The following is a 23,385-nucleotide window of genomic DNA, read 5'->3' on the forward strand; positions in this document are numbered from 1 at the left end:
GAATGCTTTTTATTCCTTCATATCTTTTGGATATTCTCTGTAGTGTATTACTGAACACAATATCTTCCTGAGGAGAACATCCTGGTCTCACATTTTAATGCTGAAAGCCATTCGCCTGCTGATGTGTTTAAACTCCAGACCCTCGACATGGAAAAAAATGTTGCTACAGGGTTTTAAACAGCAGATGCCCCAATAGAGGCGGTGTTTCAAACCCAGGACTCTAGCTGCTGGTGATGTAGATGAAAAGGGCCTTGGGGTGGGAAAGAGGACACTCTGTTTCCACAAGAATGTACACTGGTCTGAGCACGAGTGTTTGCTTTTGGTGTCCCAGTACCTGAGCTCAGACTAGGATGATCATCGGGTTTTAAGAGGATCTGTTTGTCCAAGTGGTGTCTCACAAATCCATCATCACGCTGCATACATGCTAAAGAATTGAGACAAATTTTTCTCAAGCTGTTCATCTTTAAGCTGTTAGTATAAAGGAGGCATGTAGATCACCTGAGTGCTAATTAAACATATTTAACCTGGGGGTCATTCGCTAAAGAATACCTGAACCAGCAGAGACCCGCGGAAAAAGCAATATAGAGCAAAAGGAGCCAGATATGATTAAGAAGCAAGTCTTAACCACATTGTAAATGTTTTATTTATTTGCCTCAAACTGCTCCGTGTGAAGGCGTGTGTGCACCATGGTGCTGCCTACGATGACCCACTTATTACTGAGGATGAGCTGAGCCAGTGATATTTGGGGTAGATAAAAGACACAAAAAAAAAAAACTGCATGGAGCATCTTCAGTTTTTGCAAAGTCTTTCTTTTGTAAATATCCAAATCCACACTCATTTAATTAGGTTTACTGCCACCTTAAAACCAGCAAAACAGAATATATTTATTTGCAGCTCATAAACTAACTAATAGTGTCAATAATACTTCATGTTTTCAGGACAGTTTGTAACTAAAAGTAGAAAACATATGGATTAGGAAGGAGGAAAAAAAAAATGTTATAATGCTTATTTATTGGTGTCTCATGTTAAAGGATTTTGGGCATTTTACCCATGTTGTATGCACCATTAGATTAGAGTATATGCACCAAGGAGCATTATAGCCTTAAGCAGGCTTTATGCTCACTGATTTTGTCCTCACTAAGAGTATTACATGAAAAATAACAGCACAGTTGTAATGGGAGTTTGCTCTCATTTAGCGTATTTCTACAGATCCCCGTTTTGAGAACGATTTCAATGCAACACTTTTACTGTCTTTACCATGCGTCTCCTCCAGATGCATTGGTCCATTTTCAGAGGCATTTGCACAGCTGAATGCTACGACACTTGGAAGATTTAATGCAAAAATGTTAAAACTAAATGAAGGAATATTTCTAAATAGAAGCACCACCTCAGGAAATACATGCTGGTTATAAGTCGACAAATATGGTTGGCATGCCTTGCTGGGGAAATTAAGGTGTCAGAGATGTAAAATACTCTTCAGATACCATTTTAAAGATGTGGATAAGTAAAAAAAGAACCATGAGCCATTTTTAAACATGTTTTAGGGCAAAAAGGGATTGTTAAAGATAAAATCACCTGGAAATGGCAGCTTTATCCGTTCAGTTGTAATTGCACTATGCGGATGCCAGTGCAAACCAAGCACCGTGTCCTTTCTAACAGTCTTAACTCATAATGTCGTTGTTATGATTAGCACTACTATTAGCATTTATGGCTTTGGTAATTGGACTCTCAGTTGGAGGTAAATCTATTACAGCAGGATTAAATGGAGCTCTGTTCTCTCCTAGGTTGGCGTAAATGCACAGCTTTTTAGTTCTGTCTCTACACACATTATTTGAATTGCTGCCTGAGTGGTGTCAGTATATCAAACCCCATCAGATCCTCTGGGTTTGGGAGTGTTTGTTGTGTGACTGCTTCACCAGACGGACCCTCCGTTTGTGGTGAATGTTTATTGCAGCTTTAAATGCAGCGGCAGGGCTGGTCCCACTTCCAGGAAGTAGAAAGTGTGCCATCGCCAGTGTGGAGGGTGGGGGAGTAACAACCGAGCGCTGCTGCTGTGGTGTCCCATTAAGGAGAATTACATGCTCAGATTGGAAACGACATTCCAGTTAGATCAAAGGCGGTCAGATCATTTCCCTCAGCTCTTTTCGGCTGTACGTAAAGCTGACTCTTGGTGGTTGTAAAGATGTGGTGACTCAATGTCAGTGCATTCAGGTGACATTTTAAAATAAAATGTGCAAAAGTGATCCTGCCCTTCATTTCTGTAGATTCTTTTTCAAAGAGCAAATCTTTCCTGTGGTCAGTTGTTTTTCCTGTGATATCCAGTTGTTTTTTCTTTTTTTTTTTTTTTTTTTCCTCAGTGCTTTTTCCCTATCATGCCAGCATATTGGACAGTTAATACCAATAAATAAATGAAAAAAATAATTGGTGGGTATTTTTTTAAGGCCTTAAAAAAATACAAAACATAATTTTACTTCTTGACCTTAAGAAGCCACTAATAGATAAGGAACCAAGTCCTTGACTTCCTTTGGATGCATTATACTGCCATTTCTAAGGTTTAATATAGACATTAGTGAAGGTTGTTAAAAATGTTGAAGAGTGTTGAACGTCCTACCAAAATCACTCTTGAGTTAAGGGCAAACAGCCATACCTGATGACCACATTCAAGATGGAGGCTGCTTGCATCGACTGTAGTTCAACTTTCCTACTTTAATTACTCGTTGCCAATTCTTTTACTTTAGAACAAAGGCCCCTAAAAACTTTTCCATACTTCACACTGAGGTCTGCATTTACTTAAGGCATACTCAAGGCAGAATCGAAGCCAACTTCTACTGGACAGGTTTGCTCAGATCAGTTTTTACCGCCATGTTCCCTTTCACATGAACCTGTGGTCTCATTGTATTGTTATGTAACACCAAGCAGGTATGTTGAGAATCAGCGTCAACTTGTGGACAAAATGGTCTCAATCATGGTGTCTCGCGTTGAGGCCATGATTGAAGCACTCCAGTCTCAACCATTCACAGCAGTGCACGCCAACCCCATGCTGCTCACATTATATGCACAGTAAGCCCAAGTTTGTGGGGCCCTTCAGTCAGTGCTTCTCCTACAGTGCTACCCTGGTGAAATCTGTTTTTATGAACCAAATACCACTTAGTGCAGCATGTGTGTACAATAGAGCAGCGGTCCCCAACCTTTTTTGCGCCATGGACCGGGTTATATGTCAGACAATATTTTCACGGACCGGCCTTGTCCGGTATGCAGCCTATGAACCCTAACCCCATCAGAATCAAAATATCCTGAGTAAGAACGTCCAGGCATCCATTCACCACCTCTAGCTTAAGCAGATTTGGGGCATTCAGCAGAACATTGTTCCAGAGCTCCACTGTAAGCAATATGAAGGTTCTGAATGTCCTAGTCAAAGTCCAGACAATAATTTGGTTAATATCTCTTGGTACTGGTTCCTGTGAGCAATGTGGCTTTATAAACACTATCATGCAAAGAAAATAGATTCTATTTGTCTACTACGGTTTGTTTAACTTGAAAATTTTTATTCAAATGAAAATGAAAAAGGAAGTGGAAAACCAAAACTATGTTGACCTTCCCTATTTTCAAGCTCATTAGGTAGGAAATGCATCTTTGTCGGTACAAAAGACATGAAACAGAGGTTGACCCCAGGCTTTGGGGACGTACCATCTGGTGCCAACACCTCTGTCCATGGTCGTCCATATTGGTGTTTCCCACCTCTTGGTCTTACCTTAGGTTACCTTATTATGTTCCTTTCTTTTGAAACTAAATCTGTCGCGGCTCTGTGGCAACAATATCTCTCTGTTAGCTCTACAAGAGGAGAAGGGGGGCTCTTTGCTCCACTGCACCGCAGAAATTTCTGACAGTGTCTTCTCTTTAAAGGAAAAGGGAACAAGAGATAAACCGCGGCCTCATTTACTTAGTGCATTAACATTGTTATGATACCTTAGTTTGTTTCTGTATGCAGCGAATCTGCCGCTCCATTTGTACTGGTTCAGCATTAACGAGGGTAGCTTCCTCCGCCTCCTATTGGAGACACCTGTAAAGAAAACTGAGTCATAAACACAACAGGAGACCTTCACTAAGGCTTTATGCAGTGTTTCTAGTACAACATCAGATTTTTTAGATCTGCCAGTATAGATATGCCAGAAAGGAGTGTAAGAATGATTTGAACCAAAAGAGTGGAAAAGTAACATCTAAGAAACTGGTTTCCCACTAGTTTATTTGTTTATTTAACCTCATAACTTAAGTAGAAAAGGTATTTATTTTTTTATGATAAATATTAACTAGTCTATTAAAATACTTTTTGTTATGTCACCTGTTTCCCACTTTTATGCATTCCTACACAAGTAAAATATATACTATATATATCTATATATATATTATCTAAATCCTAGTTTAGATTAATTTTTTTTCCCTAGAACTTATCTCTTATCCCACAATCAAAAAGTCCCTTCATCTGTCTCTCTCAAGTTTTATTTCCCCCCTGGTACTTAAAGCTTTACAAATATAGAAATATCCACCATAAATAAACTTTAACTCCCAGATGTTTAGAGAATAAGATGTCGCTGTGGGAGATGGTTCATTATCCTGCTGGAAATCGCCACCTGATGATGGACATTGTGTTTATAAAGATATGTGGGGGTTTGAGCATTGCTCAACAGCTTCCAAGAGTCCGAAAGAATGTCCTCCCCACCATTACCCAAGAGGCACAGACTGAACGGTTGATATAAGGCAGGAATGATGTATGATTGATGCTCTTCACAGCAAATTCTGATGCATCATTTGAATGTTGCACCCTAAATCAAGATTCACTACACAAGGTAACTTTTTCAAATTGGCCAGCTCTTTTGTTGTGAAACTGTGAATAGTGACCTCAGACACCCAGCACGGTATTCTGTTTCAAGGTTCACCATCGTTCACTTATTTCTCAATTCTAATAACTGGTTTGGCCTTCACCAAGTCAACTTAATTGTGTCGCTGCCATATAACTGATTGATTTGCTGTCGTCGTTCATATATATATATAAGTGTGTGTGTGTGTGTGTGTAAAATATATATATATCACAAAAGGAAGGGTGTAATTTTAATAGTATTTTATTATTTTATGGAAATACCACAGTTGCGGAACTTTCCATTTTCAAATTTAGCAGAATATCGACTGTTTTGGACACATTTGTAATGGAAAGGCAGCAATGGATTCTGATTTATTGTCAAAAATTCCTATGACTGATCATGATAACTATAAATTATTTAGGATCAAATTTATGCAGCGTTTCAAATCTGTTTGCTTGCAAATATCATCTGACAACTTCCTTAAGCGCTGCTATAGTTTTTAGAGGCCAACATGGATTAGGTTGTTTATCATGCTGACCTTCAGCTGAAGGTTGTGCTTTTCCTTACACAGACTTTTTTTTATCCCACCCCAAGTGCGTGTGCCCCCCTGGGCTGTGAGCCTCATTGCACATATCATAAACTACCAGTAGTTGTGGCAGAGCATGCATGATTATTGCCAGCTTGTTTCACGGCCTTCAAAAATGATTTCCCTCTGCATACTTTCCAAATGTTATTCCGACTGCATGGCTCTAGTGTGACTTTGTATTCCTGGCTGCTTCAGAAGGAAAATTAGTCAGCTTCCTCCAGCCCTGAGAAAATAAATATGCCGAAGTCCCAGCGGGCGATGGTGCAGTGTCATCCCTGCAGCGGAAATGTCACGGCTCTGACGGCGCACACTGATACTAGATGTCTGAGGGATAACAGCTGCCTCGCGTGCACCCTGTAAAAACCTTTCTCTGGGCAGAGAAGCGACACCTACTTCCTCCTTTTGTTTGTGCGCTCCGCCGTGTGTGACCCTCAGCAATGTGCGCGCAGACAACACTTATCTCCGTCGCTTCATCAGTTAGCAGGAAATCACGCCTCGTGTACGTCAGCGCCGGTTGCTAGGTTGCAATCGATTTTTAAATCCTCATCAAATAACACAAGTGGAGTTAGTGCATCATGCTTACAGTAGATCATGTAGGTGTTTCCTATAAAGAAGATGCATGGCTACAGGGAACAAACTGTGCAGCTTTGCATGCAGGCATCAATCAGATCATTATAAAGGTCATCTGCATAATTTATCTGTGAGAACTTCCTGCCTTCATACGATCTCCCTTGTTTCTTGTTTAAATTTTAACCCCCTAATCGCTTTAAGACTCCAAGTTTTAATGATTTCAGGTTCATTTGCCTCACAGATGGCAGGCTGATGTTTAATTTAAGCTCTTCATAAGTGGAGAGTTTTTTTTTCTGCTTTTAATGTTGGAGAAAGCACCCTTAACTACTCTTTCTTTGCCTCTTTCCAAAGCAGTAAATTGGCTTTTGGCCTACTTCCATCTCTCGCTCTGTTCCCTCATGCTTCCATAATGTAGGCTGCAAATATTATTCTTACAGGAGATATTAGTCTTTTGCAGGATCTGTCAGGCAGAAAGGATTTAGTGTCGGGTTTCAGCTATTTTTTATATTTGTTCTCTGAAATAGCATACAACAGCTTGGATAGTTTTTCTTGTTGTCTCAGAGAGATGAGCCCATTTCTCTCCTGTTGCATGAAGCTTATTAGTTTTCTCTGTCATTCTTGTTTCTCTTTGCTGGTGAAGGGGGGGCTCAGTTCTCATCTGAAGCTCATGATTGTCTTTGTAAACCTATGAAGTGATTTCTGAGTTATCACGTTATGTGCCGCCTTGAAATAAGCTTTATGTTCCAACAATGAGTCTGAAGAGGAGTAACTGCAATCAAGGCTAGCAGGCTAATTCTGTGCCTGGGAAGTGGGGATGTTTATAAGAGTGTAGCAGTGATTAATTCACTTAAACTGAAGGGCTTTCCTGAGAACGCTTAGCGACTGGCTGATGTGGATGTCTGGATGAGCTTGTTGGAAGCGAGCCCTCGGTCTGCGTGCCTCTAATCCCACGTGTCTCTGCTGTGAACTTGAGGCCAAAGCTGTCACGCTCCACGTCGCCGCTGCTCTCTGTGGCTTTTTCGGCTCTGCATGAGTCAAACATGGGGAGACATCCGTTTTCCCTTTCCTCTGTCTTTTTCTTTCTGCTCACTCCCACCACGGGGTCACCGGTCTTTGCTTGTTAGGCTCAGCTCGGCTTGTAACTCTTGCTTCACACGGCAAAATAATCGCACCGATCTTCCTCTTCTGAGAGGCGCCCGGTTATCAGGATGGCTCTAAGATCATCTTATAAGATGATCATGCTGTGAGTGAATTTTTTTTTTTTTTTTTAAGAGTGATCAGGGCTGCTCTGAAGGACAACACCATCTTTTTGGCCCAATTTTGCCATTCAGAAAGCATTTCTTAAGTTGATAAAAGTAGAGCCTCTGCTTTTACCGTCTCTACTTCTTTAATTTAACCTTTTATATTCTAAGATTTTCCGATATCTAAATTTATCTGAATAAAATCAGTTTACATTTGTTGTGTTTTTATGGGGCTTTACATTACATATACACACAGTCGAACAGAACCTGTTTTATCTAAATTTTTTTATTATTTGTGTTCCAAACTACCAGAGGGTTTAAAGATCTTGCCACGTGAACCAGGGTTACCAGAGATCTTTCCCATCCTGGAAAACGGTTTCACTTGTCTCCAGTTCGAGATAAATTTTGAGAATAACAGGAAACATTATCAGCATTTTATTTTCTGCCCTGTCAATGACATTTTTTCCTCGACTCGTATTTCCTTATTATCTTTCTTTGTTGAATTTCTGTCCTACCTTTTCCTTCTTGTTACATTCTGTTCAGGTTTATGCAATCCCTATTACTTCTAGTGTCTATTATTTCTTTCTTTGTTTCTTTGTTTCTTTGTTTGTTTGTTTGTTTGTTTCTTTCTTTCTTTCTTTTCCCTATTACTTCTAGTGTCTATTATTTCTTTCTTTGTTTCAGTTTTTCTCCATCTTTCTTTCTCTTTCCATGTCTTTCTTTCTCTCTATGCAATTTAACTATGAAACAACTGAGAACTCTGGGAGTTGGAGTCAGATTAAATACGGTAGATCAGCCTTTAGGAACCCTGTTTAAAATTCAGCTGTTTTTTTTGTTTTTTTCCCATTGAATGTCTTCACTCCTCCTCCCCTCTCTCATTCCTCCTCTTCTCTCCCACATTGCTGAAGCCACAGTTCCCACAGGCCCTGCGGCCACAGCTGTAGTCCATCCACGTCTCCCTGTGACCTCTCTGCACGCCGCTGCCGAACAGCTGTTCCACATACACGCACACGCAGCAGCCAGCCAAGTGCAGCGCTGCAGGACAGGCCTGCAGAAAGGGCCAGAAGGTTTCGACATGCAAACACACAAACGGGCTCATGGTCTGACATGAACATGAGGCCTCAGCCGTTTGCAGAGAAACAGAGAGACATAAGCTGTAAATCAGAAGAAGTAGAAATAAAAGCAGACGCTGCTGCCAACACAGCCCAGCGTGTTGGAGAATCACACTCAACGACTCCCCTGTCTAAAGCACTAAGATCTTCACTTAAAGGCTTAGCTAACCCTTTTGTTCCTCCGGGTGGGGACCACCATGATCTTTGACCCCTGCATGGTGACCCCACCCCACTAAGGACCTCAGCTCAGCCATCAGAGTCTATTTTAGCCCCCATCTGTCTTATGGCTAAAATACATCAGTGGTAGCTGAGAGGGGAGCCTGAGACCTGACATCACAGAGCTCAAAGGAATGTGTAGAAATATTCCTGCTGTAATAAATAGAGCTGCTGCTGTCGAATGTTGTGCCTTTAAGGAAACCTTCTGCTGATCAGTGATCTGAATATGAAACAGAGTCCAACCCATCATGCAGTACTTTTAGGAACAAAGGTTAAACTACCAAGGCAGCAGTTTTCTGCATGACTTGATGAGTCTCTTACTTCATACTGGAAGAATTCCCCCCCTCTATTTTGACAAAGTTGCTTCAGTACATTGAAGTTTGCAGGCATCTGTTTCTGCTCAGTTAGTGCCAAGATACTTTTCCTGTTTGCCAAATCCTGTGGTAAAACAGGTCCAGTTCATTTCACCTCTAATGTCCCTTATGAAAGGATTGTGGCGATTTGTTGTTTTTTCTGTGACCCCCCCTGATTTAGCAGGCTGCGGAGCTACTTTGAAGAATGCATTAATCGGCTTTCATAGTCTAACATAATTTAGGAAGAACTTTGATTTTATTGAGCACATTTAAAAACAAACAGTAATGTAAAAAGTTTCTGTGTAACTATCTGCGCCTCAGTGAAAACAACAGAAGGAACTGCTCTTTTTTTAGCTCCGTTTTTACCAGGTAAACTATGAGTGCTGATGGGAAGCTTCTGTTGACTAATCAGATCAGGACCATTTGTCTGAATTTGATGCAAACCATTTAAAACGTTCAAAGTAAGCAGAAAAACTGATCCTTGTCTATTGTGGGCTGGCTTTCTCGGTTACTTCATGATGCACAGGTCTTGTTTCTGCAGAAGCACTGTGTGAGGTTTTTGTGCTTTGTTGATCAACCTGCATAATGACAGGCAGATCTCTGCTTTGCTCTCATCGGTCATAAAGATATTATTTCCGTCATCTGCTGGTTCACTCAGATGCAACTTCACAGACCTAAACCCTTCTCCCAGTGTCCTTTACAAAAAAACACACAGGTATGTTTCTAATTGAAATGTTATGAATTCTGTCTGCTGGTATGTAAAGCTTTAGTCATCTGAGGAAGAACTTTTAGGGTTTGTTTTTTTTTTTTTGCTGCCATTTTCACACCTGAACTAGGAAGAATAGGCACTCTGGTGAAGACCAGTAACTGTTTTCCTCACCATAGACTAACGGGCCTCAGAAGGTTAGGAAATGGCATTTTTAGCCTTCCTGAATTGATAGACTGCAGCAAAGATTGCTTCCCCAAGGTCACTGCTGATGGGTTTCCAGATTGACATTGTGTCGCTTCAGACCGGCAAATTACCCAAAAAAAAAAAAAAAAATTACCCTAAACAGAGAAACAAGAATAAACTTAATCTAATTTACAAACTCCTCTACATAAAAAAAAAACTCCTGTTTTTTATAGAAATGTTTACATTTACTGGCAGTCTGATGGATTGAATTTGTAGCGCATAGCTGTCGCTTTCCTTCAGAAATGTCTGTAACTTTGCTTTATTTGTGATTAAAAATCTGGTTTTCTGCCAAAAGCCTGAGTCCTTTCAGCCACTGAGTTTTTATTCCATTGAGAATTATAGTTGCTAATTAATTATTGGTTACAAAAATGTTAAAAATCTCAAAGTATGATCGGTTTGTACTGGAACAGAGGATTGAAAGAACGCCCAGCCTCAGGTAGAGCAGCTTGGCTGTGGCCAATATTGCATTTCTGCCTCTGTTTCCTCGCCGGTGAAGCTGAAGCAGAATATTAAAGTGCAGCTCAGGCGACGCGCTGTAGCCCCAGAGGTGACGGGTCACAGGTCGGCCATGACAAACAGCCTCATTGCAGCTCGATACAAACAAACAAACACACAGATCCTCACACCGCAGCAGAATCTGAATGTAGACTTCCAGCTGACATCCATCCATGATGATGCCCTTCTTTCCATCTTTTTGGTTTCCTTCCTAATGCATCTCTCCTTCCCTTCCTCTGTTTCTCATCTCTTTCTATCCTTACTTTCTATCTTTACTTCTTTAGATTCATCTTTCTTTAAATTAGTTCCTTTTTATTCTTTTTGTTTTTCTTCCATCTTTCCTTAGCACCCCTTCATTTCTCCTGTGCTTAGTTCCTTCCCTCCTTTCCTCCTTCCTTGTGGTTTTTCCCATAACATGCTTCTTTCCTTCCTTTTTTTTCTCCTCCCTCTTGTTGTTTCTTCTTATCTTCTCTAATTCCACCTTGTTGTTGTTCAGTGTTTATCAAAGCTTAGACCAACAGTATCCCTGGAATCGTCTTTCTCTGCAGAGAAACTGCTCCTCTTGTTTCATTTAAATTGATTAAGTTTAGGATTCTGCGTGTGAAACGGTTCTATGTGGTGTATTGCCCAGCTCCAAGTAAAACAGCAGCGCTCTGGCATATTAAACCGCCGCTCAGGCGAGGCGCTGTAACCTCAGAGGTGACGGGTCGCAGGTCTGTCCAGACAAACAGCCATGTTGCAGCTCAGATCCAAACAAACACACATTGGCGCCCAGGTTTGGAGGCTGCAGCTGAATTTGAATGCAGACCTCCAGCTGACATCCATCCATGATTAATGAGCGAGCCTGGGTTAAGTTTGGGCTCCTTAATGAATACACTTTGAGAAGTTGAGGAGCCTATAAATATTTGACATGTCGCTTGAATGTGTTTGCATAATTGATGCAGGAATCTAAATTGAATCATAATTGCATCATAGTGGACATTTTTGTCCCTCCTCCCCTCCTCGCTTTCATTATTCTTTTTCTGTCCTTTCTCATTGATGTTCCTCTCAAGTCCAAATATGGCCCCCTTCACTCCAACTTATGCAACGAGCACGCCCAGACGGGGGGGCGACAGACAATCAATGTGATCTCAGGGTGTGACTGACACGTAGTACTGATGAACTCACTGGGTAGCGTATCGCTTGCTCGCCTCGCCGCAATGATTGACAGCTGTACCTTCTCCCCGTCTCTCTTTTTCTCACACACAAGCACACAGAGACACACGACCTGAGAAATGCCGACCGCCTTCAGACATCACGCTGTTCTCCAGTGTCATGCTGTGCCGACATAGTCTGTGTTTGATGCTGATGTCAAACTGGCTCACAAATGATTTGCTGTGAGCCTGACTGTCTGTGTGAGCGTGTGTCAGAGACGGCAGCAGAGGAGCCGACATAATGAAATAAAATTAATTTGAAAAAACTGTAATGCTTGAAATTATTCAATTCAGATGCATTTGATGAGCATTAAATGAACAGCTTTGATTAACCCACACTTTTATCACTCTTCTCTCTGTCGTCCAAAACACATTTTTATAATTTCATGTAATCTGATTGTCCTGATATAGATTTCAAAAATCAGTCCAATAGTGGCGGCCTAGTGGTTAGGGCATAGAGTTTGAAAACCAGAGGTTCTGAGTTTGAGCCCCACTCCCTCAGACTGCCTCTCTGGGTCCCTGAGCAAGACCCTTAACCCCACACTGCTCTCCGGGCAGCGTACAATGGCAGCCCACTGCATCCCCAAGGGGATGGGTTAAATGCAGAGAGAGAATTTCATTGCTCTCTACTTGTGACAGTGGAATGACAATAAAAGCTGGGGGAGAAAAAGAAAATCAGTCAAAATGAATATCAAAATACTTTGGCCAGCCTTTAAAATCTGCGTTAAAAAAAGCATGTATGATTCATGCATATATTGTATCGGGACAATATGGGTATCATAATGGAAATGAAAAAGTTGTATTGGGACACCGCTATTGTGGAAATCATGATGGACAGAAGATGGAAGAGTGAAAGTGTGCAGAGGTGAACCCATCTAGGTACCCTGAAGCGGACCAGTTAGCTTCACCCTGAAGCGGACCAGTTAGCTTCACCCTGAAGCGGACCAGTTAGCTTCACTCAAACCATAAATGCTTTGTGATGTGATGCAAGAGGTAGAGATCAACCAATATAGGTTTTTTTCAAAACAGATGCAGATTATTTTGACATTAGACTAACTGATCCTTGATTTTGTTTTTTGCGGTCAGGGCAACATTTGTTAATATTAACATTTAACCCAAGTATTAATTCGATATATATAAATGTGTCTATACACACCACTCTGAAGTTGCTCCGCGCCAACTGCCTTTGTCAAAATTGTACAAATTTAACTTGAGAGGTCCCGGTCCACCACTGAATGGATCGTTTGATCTAGAGTGCTGCTCTATGGTGTTCTGAGCTCCCCTAACAGAAGGGGAGCGATTGTTGCGCAATAAAACAACTATGACCTTTATCTGATCAAACTTTTTTTTCTGATGTAGGATTTAATTGTATTTATTCATTTATAAGTAAATTCATGACTTCTCAGTCGGCTCGTCCAAAATATTCTGTTATCAGATTGCGAAACCCAGATGGAGATGGTTTTTATTGGGACGTTGCAATGATGCCAGGGATACTGAATCTGTAACGTCCAGCCTGAACCATAGTCTAAAACAACAGAAAGTATCTATTCTATTCAATTCAGTGTATTTATATTGCACCAATTCACAACATCTGATATATCAACTAGAACTAACCTTCTAAAAAATAAAGACCATACCTCCCTGATTAAAATAAACCGGAGAAAACTAGAACTGAAATTTCTTGGTCATAATGCAGTAGGCCTCTTAGTCAAAGGTGTTTAGATGAGCAGAGAATAAGTCAGTCTGCAGCAGCGACATCCTATTCGTCACCTTCACCCAGGCAACCAATCCATGTCCATCTTTCTTCTGGGTCCACCGATCACAAAGAGGTACCTTAACTCTCAGTTATGGATCATCAGAACAGTTGAAACATTACCAAAGGACAGCAGATGGAGGGCTCTCTGGTGTATTTGTTTAGCCTGATCTCAGGGCATGGCTCCTGAATGCATTGGGTAATATCAGGCAAAACTACCAGCTGACCGTATCGGTTGACCTCTAGTAAAAGTAATACATTAAAGTAGAAAAAGAAGTGAGTATATGTTTATCTCTGTGTTAATTTGTACCAGAGAAAAGGCTTAAGGGGGCCATGATTTGTGGTGAGAAGTTATTTTTTTAACACCTTCTAAGAAGAAGGATGAACTTTCCAACACCTCTTGAACTAAAAAAATCTTTGGTCTTAACTTTCCATGATGTAAAGCGTTCTTGAGGGAAGCAGATGTGCATGATTGATGGTATGCATTAGTTGGTTTTTACAGATCGGTTGGACAGGAAAAACTTTACAGCCATGATCAAACTGCTTTGAGAGAGAGAGAAAGATGGATGAACATTAATGACAAGACTGGATGAGCTCTTTTTTAAAACATCCTTTCCTGGGGCGACGGCTGCCAAAACCCAGTCATGTACAGAAATAACAAGGCAGCTGATAATCACTGAAGGCTGTGAAAACTGGTTGTGTTTAGGGACCCAGGTGGCATCAGAACCCAGGCTTTATTTTTGATTTACATGAACCTTCAGTGGGAAAACATGAAAGTGTTTTGCAGACAAGGAATTAGGTGCAATTAGGTTTCTCCTCAGCTATTGGGAGGGAGTTAGCTGGTCTTTGTCTGCAGATGGGACCTCGATAATAGTCAGCGGTGCTTTAAAGATAACGAGGTTAGTGTGTGTGCAGTTTATGCATAACATGGGCTTAAGTGTGAGTCAAAATGTGAGAGACTTCTAAGAGTTTGGAGAGCGATTTATTAGAAGGAGCCTGCAGCGGCAGGGCTGTGGATGGAACGAATGAACGTATTTCTCTCTGTCTGAGAGCACGTGTGTGCGTTTCAGATGAAAGGACATCTCAGCGGGGGCATCTCTGGCCTTCTCTTTGCTCTTCGTTTCAGTGGCTCTGATGACAAAATGTGTCGGTGTTTAAAAGGGGGGACCGCCGCGGAGCATGTGCTGACATGTTTAAATCAGAGACCGTCTCACACTGTCTGCACGGACATGCAAACCAACACGCACAACAAGGCGTCTCGAGGCCATCTGGAAGTGATGAGCGAGGCACAGCTGGTCTCCAGCGAACGTTCTCAGAGTCCGGGACCCCTCATCCTCAAGATCAGACAGTCAAGCGCCAATTACTGACGAGAGCTCTTGTTTGCGTGCGCGTGTTTTATGCAGGCGTACAAGCATGAAGAGTGATGCTTGGAGTCATTCTGCTGCCTGTGGAAACAAATCTCTCCCTAATATTCCTGAGAACATGTGAGGAATCAGTTGTCTGGGATGAAATTGACCTCAAGAGTTGGCAAGAGTTTGACTACTGTGTAGACACTAAACGTAACTGAAAAACTGCCTCCGTCTCTCTGCTGCAAAAATATCTGAGAGGACAAATTGAGAAGATTGCGAGGATAAAGCCGTCATCGTGAATTAGTTTCACGGCAGGAGGAGCTCTTGTTATCAGGGTGTTTGTAAAATATGCAGCAGCCTTTAGTGGCATGGTAGTGGGGAGAGGGGATGTCTGGGAGTGAAGCTGCAAGCGAAGAAACAGGCTTCTGATATGTGTGATGATTTGCAAAGATGAAAAAATAATATTTGCCCCCTGCCATAATTACTCCTTTTAACATTAGATCAAATATTTGCAAGATACGAACAAAAAGTTTTCAAATTAAAATTTTAATTCAGAGGAAAACACCATCTAACCCAGCATGGTGTTGTGTGAAAATATAATAACCTCTTAAATCATGAATTAACTGTAACGGACCACAGTTCTGGTTAACTTGCACTAGCTGGGTTTTATACTCAGGCCTTTGTCATCTGAGATGGTCTGGAGCCTCTTCAACATTATTTACTGTAATATTTCTTGACGAATGAGTCTTAAGGCAGACATACACTGTACAGGTTTTTGCCTTCTCAGGCTGATTCTCAAGTTGTTAGAATTTTTAAGAATCTGGCCGAGTACAGGGGGTAACGAGGGGCTATTAGCCTCTTGCTACCTTCTCCCGATCAGCAATACGTTAACTTTATTGATTTCACACTAGAGAATTTTTACCTCTGCATTTAACCCATCCCCTTGGGGAGGAGTGGGCTGCCACTGTCGGCGCCCGGGGAGCAGTATGGGGTTAATGGTCTTGCTCAGGTACCCAGAGTGCAGACTGTGGGGACGTAACTAGGTACCTGCAACCTTCTCAGAGCACAAGCGCACTGCTTTAACCGCTAGACCAACACTGCGCCGACAATCGTAAGGTTGGGAGAAAAACAAACATGTTTGATATTCAGTCAGCCTTCATAAGGTGTTCGTGGCAAAATTCTGCTGTTGAAGTAGAGTTAAGAGCGTCTACGAGCGAACTTACTAGAACCTTGAGTACTGCGCTATGTTGTAAATATGGGTAAGCAGAGACAGCAGGTGCTTACGGGCCTACGACCTCTTAGGGGCCCCATCACTGACACCTGATAGCCCCCTACGTAATAGTACTAGGATGTCTCTTTGCAGATGTAATGATCCGAAAAATTCCTCTTACACAAACCTGATACTGAGGAGACTCCCCGCCCGGACTGTATTCGATAAGCACTTGGAATGTCTGTAACATGTGGTGGTGCGCTGTCACTAATGGTTCCATTCAAGGTGCGAGGTCACAGTTTTTCCGTGTGTGGTGTGTGATCATATTCTGCTGAGAATTGCATAATTGTATCTTCTTGGCCGATTTATGGAACTGTTGCCGTATCCTGAACCTTTATCAGGTGCTGTACTTCATATGGGGCCCACCCACATAATGTTGCTTATGGGCCTATTGTTGTGTCATTACAGCATTGGTGCTGCACATGTGCAAAAAAGGGATTTCTCCCAGATTGACAAGTCCGTCCACCGCCATCTCTCGGCCAGCGTGTGGTTTTTGGATATGCAGCGTGAGCATTTGGATCGCATCAGAGCATCTGGCTGTACAGTCTCAAGAACATACATTCTGAGCTGTGAACTTTTGAACCTTGTGATTTCATCATACAGTTCAAGCTGCAGCTGAGTGCAACAATTTGAAATATCATACAATGTATGCCCGGTCTTAAGGAAAACATCTCAGTTTGATGTTGGGCTGAAACAGGCTTTGGTTTTCCAGTAGTTCCAAAGCTCACCTGGTCTAATCAGATTGGCTTGAATAAAAAGAGGGAAAGGAGGGAAATACCTTTCCACATCACTGTGGGATGTTGTCTGCCCTGTAGTCACGCTTTGCCATCCAGCTCATTTCAATTTTTGTACCCAAATCCAAAACAGATGAACAAAACCTGCAGAACATCTGAATCACTCACACCTGGTTGCTTTAAAACTCCTGCTGCAGCGCTCGCTCGGTTACAGGGGCTTTCCAGGAAAAACCTGACAAGTATGGCTCATGTATTGGCAGCAGATAGACCTAGTATACATGAGCAGTAGAGGGGGATGTTCACCACCTGCATATTGATGGCCTGCATCAAATCAGACACACATTTTCTGGATGTGTGCTGGTAGCTTAGGGTTTGTGAAAATGATTCAGGGGTTTTTATTTGACTATAGGTGCTCTGATTTGAGTTAAGTGAGAGTGATTAAAAACTGCAGGGAAAAACTGTTCTTGACGGGGCAGAAAGACCTTTCATGTTTAGGTCTTCTTCCAGTTTGATCCATTCTTTTGTCATACTGCTTTCTATTTAACGTCATCTGTCAGAATAACTCCTGCCTGTTATGCTTCATATTCAGATCCTTTTCTAAATGACCTGCAGCACGCCTGCCTTTGTAGACAAATTGCATTACAGCACGATTGGTGGTTTGAAGAAATTCTTATATTCTTGTCATATAGTAAATGTTCTGCATCACTTTGAAAGGGTTTTTTAGATATTCATGGGAACAGCACAGCAGATATAGTTTTTAGAGCAGCTTTCAGATTAGCGGTTTTGTTTATTTTTGCAGAGCATCTGAACAGTCCACCTTATCTTAGCTAAAGTCTGAATCCTGACCTGATGTCCTTAGAGTCGACCTTTTAACAGATATCTTCTATCTGGTGACAAGAACAGGTCATGCTCTTTCTGCTATATGCGGCATACATGATAAAAGATCTGCATGTAGGCTAAATATGCATTTCTGACTATTTTTTTTTTTAGAATAATGTGTAATAAAGCTTTATAAAAAACGTGTTGTGTACTTCTTTCTTCTTCAGAAGTATATAGTCCCAATAAATAAGAGATTTGTGGTTCTAGAATGGAAATATATTTAATAAAAGAAAAGTTTAATGGATATTCTTACTATCCCAAGACTTTGTAGCTGACTTAAATATAAATTGTGAATGTCTCTGCTGCATCAATCATTTCATGGACTTTTACGTAGCCCTCACTTGTCTGTACATGATTGCAGTGGCCTTTTATTTAGTTTTATCCATCACTGATGATTTAAGGGTCCTATTTCACGTCTGAGCCTGTATCTTTTAATTTATGACATCCATCTTAAGTCTATCCAAAAGTTTCTATATGTTGTTGGAGTGTTTTTATGGTGTTGCCAAAATAATTTAATTCAAGTACAGCCTACACTATACGGGCTACTCATCAATCAGTACATAAGTATTAGTTAGAGGATGACATATCCTCGCTTTGAATTGTTTCATCCTGTTGGAGCAGCGGCTTGAGCATTTTAGCAGACATGAAAAAAAAAATGCATTAAGACATTAGGCCACAGACTGACAGCTGGGTTTCCTTCATAGTATTTAGAAGCATGCAGTTTGGTTTTAGTTGTTAATAATTTTAGGTAAAAGAGGTAAGAATATCAAAAAGTATTTGCTTTAGAGCTCCTCTTTCTGCTCTGTTTCTTTAACTAATTAAAAGCATGGGTTTATAAAATAGCTAGTAGCTACTAGTTATGATGAAAGATGAATAGAAAGCCACAGGATTTTCCTCACAATCTGGAAATTACATAATATATTTTTATAGAATATAATAGAAAATCCCTTTATTGTCCCACAATTGGGAAATTCGGGTGTTTACAGCAGCAAAACGATTATAGAAAAAATGGTCACACAAATGTGGACCTCAACTGTATTTTGTTAATAGTTACATTCATTTTTAAACGGCCAAAATCAGTCGAAAGGTTTTGAAAATTAGGGATAAACACTAAATGTTGGCAAACGGAAGCTTGTTTGATTAGCCATCTTGATTGTGTCAACTATGCAAGCCTGAATAGAATGCTAAATAGAGTTGCATAAACTCACAGACACACTTATTTTCTGTAGTTACAAATTACACATCAAGTGGTCTTTATTTCAAAATAGGTTAGGTTCAGTAGTTAACCTGTTTAACAGGTAAAATCACCTTTATCTTGTTTGCGTGTCCTGAATGGCAAACCAGGATTGTTAGCATTTAGCAAATTTCAAGTAGTTAGCTTGTGCTAAGTCTGCTTCTTTTTTGTAATTGTATTTTATTTTCCAAAAACTTTTCAAAAATTTCCTTTTTTATTTTTATTTTTGACTACATGAGATTAAGCCTGTACATCTTTTTGACTCAGACTTTTTCAACTTGACATGCTAGAATGCCCTTTGGAGTTAGCATAAGATGGCTAATGAGCCCTTAAGAAGCTAATGAATTAGCTTCTGCCTTTAATAAATAAATATTGAATAAGTAAATTGAACTTTATTGATCTCACAATGGAGAAATTAACTTTTGCATTAAAATAAACTTAAATTTAACTTCTGCATTTAACCCATCCTCTTGTGAAGTGATGGGCTGCCACTGTGTGGCCCCCGCGGAGCAATCTATGGATTCAAAGCACTATGCCCTAACCAGTAGGCCGCCACTCCCCTATTTATAGCAGATTTTTCCAGCAGACAAGGAAAATTTAGCAGAATTGTCATGTAGACATCTGCATACGTTCCCACAGATGCAGACACACACGTCTATGAACAGCTGTGTGGTAAATAGGTAGACATGTAGTATTGGAACAGATATGAATAAAATGTAACACTACAGATGCTAATATAGTTCATATTTATCACTCTGCACATGTGTGCACACATTATCAGCCTTAAATGTTTATACATGGAAACGGCTGGATGGATCCCTGGAAAAACACACTCATTTCTCCCTTCACCAAACACATACTATCTCTGTTAGTCAGGACTGCATTTAACTGGAACATCTGTCGCACTCTCATGGGAACACGCCCTACAATATGCTTGTGTTTATTAAGTGCAATTTTATTGCTGAAATCTGTCCTTTAACCGTTTTTTCACATATTAGTACTCTCCACATGTTATTTGATCATTCATCTGATCTAATAGTTTATTTACTTATTTTTTTATGAAAATGAAAACTCCATAAGTGTGTTCACAAACCTCTTCAGGCTTGTGTCTCAACTGCAGGCACAAACCTACTTTGGAAGACACTGAAATTAGTGTGACAATTAAGACAAAGACACGAAAGGAGACCTCAAGGAAGAGCCCCAATAAGAAGAAAATTGTATCTTTTCTTTTTTTTTCCTCTGCTCCCTTGTACACAGTCAGACTTATCAGGCTTGTATGTTTTCATCACCCTGAAGCGGAAGGACAGTCTAGATGTCTGCTGTGTGGCAGAGGTGAAACAAGAGGAAACTGTAGCTCAGTCAAACTAAACTTTAACTTTGTCCCTCTGCATCTATTCTGAAACATTTTTCTGCTTCCTTAATGCTTAGAACGGTTTTCAATTTTGAAATGCAGCAGCTTGAAAGGGACTTGGCTTGCAGTTTCTAAAATGTCATGTTTTGTGAAATGAAAACAAATCGGTATTCCCATTTGGATTATTTTATTACTTTTGGGTGTTTATTTTCCTGGTCATTTTAGGAAGATCCCATTTTAAATATTAAAGATGTGAATTATTTAAATGTATGGTCATAATCTGGCCTTAAAGTTTGTATGGAATTGAACTAGGCTGTAACAGAGATTTGTTTTTGTTTTTTTTACTTTTTGCTTTTTTAAAATTCTTTATTAATATTATTACTTCCCCTGACTCCATTGGATGGTCATTGGATTTCTTTTTTTTTTTGGAGATGATGAAAAGGGGGCACTTCCTTATCTTTTATTATTTCCATGTTGCCCCCCTAACCTAACATGAATTCAGATTGAACTACTCATATCGACAGATCATAACCCCCCTTCATACCAACTTGAGGTTCCAGAACAGACCCGCTTCTTTTATTAAAGAATACAATCTGTGTATTATAGAAATTCTCACACAATCCGTTAGACATTACACAGCTGATATTAAAAAAAACTGTTGTTTCTGTTCAACAGACTTCATAAAAACAAATCTAGAAAATCTGTAAAACAAAATCTAGGCCTATATCTCACATTAACATCTTAATGGTTTTATTTTATCTCTCCTTTTTATTTCATTGCCTGTTTTCATCCATTTTTTCTTTATCATCGTCCTTTCTCCTCCTCCTGTGTTCCCCCTGACTGCTGCTAAGCTGCGTACTGGCTTCAGTTTGTTAACCATCATAAACCAGCCTATTTGCTTAAACGGTAAAGCTAATAAAAAGAAGGCTGATTTAAGAAAAAGTGGAAATAATTGCCCTTTTCATGTTACAACTATGTGAAAGCATTTTATATTGATACTATAGATTACTTGAGTTTTACTTTTAATTATCAGAATTGCTTTCATTTAGAGGGGGGACCTGTCGCCCTAATGGACCAATCCCTTCTGGGATTTCCTTCTAAGCTTGGTTCTAACAAATAGTTATTTAAACCAGTGTTTCCTATTTCATCTTGAACCAATATGGCATTTTCACCCACTATGACTAAAATTGAGATATTTTTTCTATTTTTCTGACACTTGAAGTTAAACATGGGGAAAAAAATGTTGCTTTAAACTCAATAGATCAGCAGAATCTGAGATATCCAGACCAACATCTTCCTCATTCTGATGCTCTGGTTAAAATTCAACTATTAATCTTCACAACTTTTAAACACCTAAACACAACTTCCTTTCATGTCATTTGAAGAAACATCAACATTCACTACCAGCTTTTAACTGAATACATTTCTAAATATTGGCACCATTGATCTATTGTACTTGTAGCGCTTATTTGTTCCTAAAAAGAATATCATTTCCTTCCCTCTCCAATAGTTTCTCATCCTGACAGGATGATTTACATCCTTGTGTAATTAAGTCTGAGCAAATGAAAGCTCTTAATGACAGGTTACCATGGCAGTGTAGTAGCATGCTCTTGTTGGTGACTGAAGATGTTCAGGAGCTGAACAGGCTTTAGATTCAGAGCTCATTCTGCCGTATTCTGCTTTCCTGTTTGCCTTTCTTGTATTTTCTGTTTTTGACTTTATTTATTGTACATTTGTTTTTCCATTCTCTAAAATGTGGGCTACTAAAACCGATCTGGTTGTAATATTTTTTAATACATCTACACACAAATTCCACTTATTTACAAACAGATGCAAGTTTATGCAAAATCAAAGTTTGCATCGAAGCACTATGTCTCAATTTGAAGTCCATTGGTGGTTTTCACACTCTTATGAAAGTGAAGACCTGCTTTATCACACAAAATAATAGACATCGGTGACAAGAAAGCAAAAGAAAATATCCCTCCATTTTACCCTATTTTCAGGCTTCTGCATCTTTGAGACTCGGTGAAAAGAAAATGATCTGTTAGGTGAATGATGTCAGTAATCGACTGTCAATTCCTGGTCAAATCATGTTTGCAGGAAACCTGTGCTTTTCTCCAGAGGCTTTAACTTATCCTCTGTGTACATGAAGTAACTTTTCTACCTGTAAACAGTGTGTATTATATTCAACGTGGGACTGCCTGCTTAAACTTCTGCTGCTCGTTAAACTCCACATTTATATTCATAGCCTTCAGATGCCGGTTTTATCTGGTGGGCTGTTAACTTACTCACGCTGTGTCCAGGCAGACAGCTGGTGTTGAAATATGGGCTAAGATGGCTTCTTCGTCTCCGCCGACAGGTGACGGCACGTCAGTGCGAGGGCGTGCAGCTGTCTCCTGTCCTCTCTGCGTTCGTTTTTGTGAGAACGCTTTGCAACACGTAGGTGTGAACGGGGGTGGGATTTTTATCGCAGGCCCTCGTGTTCCCACACATTAGCAGGCTTTAGCTGAAGAGAAGACGAAGGGCGGCCTCCTTCCAGCACGTTCAGCGCTCTCTTTTGTTTGTCTTTGGGCAAAAGGAAGAGGAGCTTTTAACCTCTCGGCTGAATCCATATGTATCACACTGCACCAGAGGCAGCATCAGCAACCACTGTCACACCTCTGCACAGAGTACATCCACAGCATGATCAATGGAGCAGAATCTATGCCAGGTGTCCTGTAACCTTCACCTTGTATGGATTACAGTTTTATTACAAATGATTTTCTGCCTCTGAAGTCTTTTAACCTCAAACCTGTTGGGCCTTTGGGCTCATTTTCATTTAATAAAACAAACCACAGAAGAAAAGGACAGCTATTATTTAAGGCCAACTTAAGCCATCTTTTCAGATGAAAAAAATTGATTTAGTTTTTTATATAAACAGATTGTCTTTGTTAATTTCAATATCCTAAGACAATAAATATAGAAATCCTCTAACATTGGGGGGAAAAAAAAGAATAATGATGAGTTTTACATTCAGATTTTGAAGAAAACTCATTTCATTTTGCAATGCATAGGTTTGCCAAAAATATAAAGTTACTAAACTTGTCATGCATCTTTATAACTAGATGCTGCTGTGATGGTTGGATATACAGCAGATTAGAAATGGTGATCCTCAGGGATGCTTGTTTGGAATCCTGTCTGTTGGTATAATTTTGGCTGATGATTTTTAAACTGGTGTTATGGAGATTTTCTTCAGCTGCCA

At 40.2% G+C, this 23,385-nt stretch overlaps 1 protein-coding gene across 1 annotated transcript in view; it reads left to right on the top strand.

Moving 5' to 3' along the window:
- Positions 1 to 14,556: 14,556 nt before the first annotated feature.
- Positions 14,557 to 23,385, top strand: part of LOC107086154 (exostosin-1b-like) — a 50,357-nt gene continuing 41,528 nt past the window's right edge. Inside the window, exon 1 of the mRNA XM_015376936.1 lies at positions 14,557 to 14,675. Within this exon, the coding sequence (XP_015232422.1) occupies positions 14,557 to 14,675 (119 nt within the window). The remainder of the gene's footprint in view (positions 14,676 to 23,385) is intronic.

The sequence above is a fragment of the Cyprinodon variegatus genome, unplaced genomic scaffold, assembly GCF_000732505.1.
Source record: "Cyprinodon variegatus isolate N-32 unplaced genomic scaffold, C_variegatus-1.0 Scaffold144, whole genome shotgun sequence".
NCBI classification, from domain to species: Eukaryota; Metazoa; Chordata; class Actinopteri; order Cyprinodontiformes; family Cyprinodontidae; genus Cyprinodon; species Cyprinodon variegatus.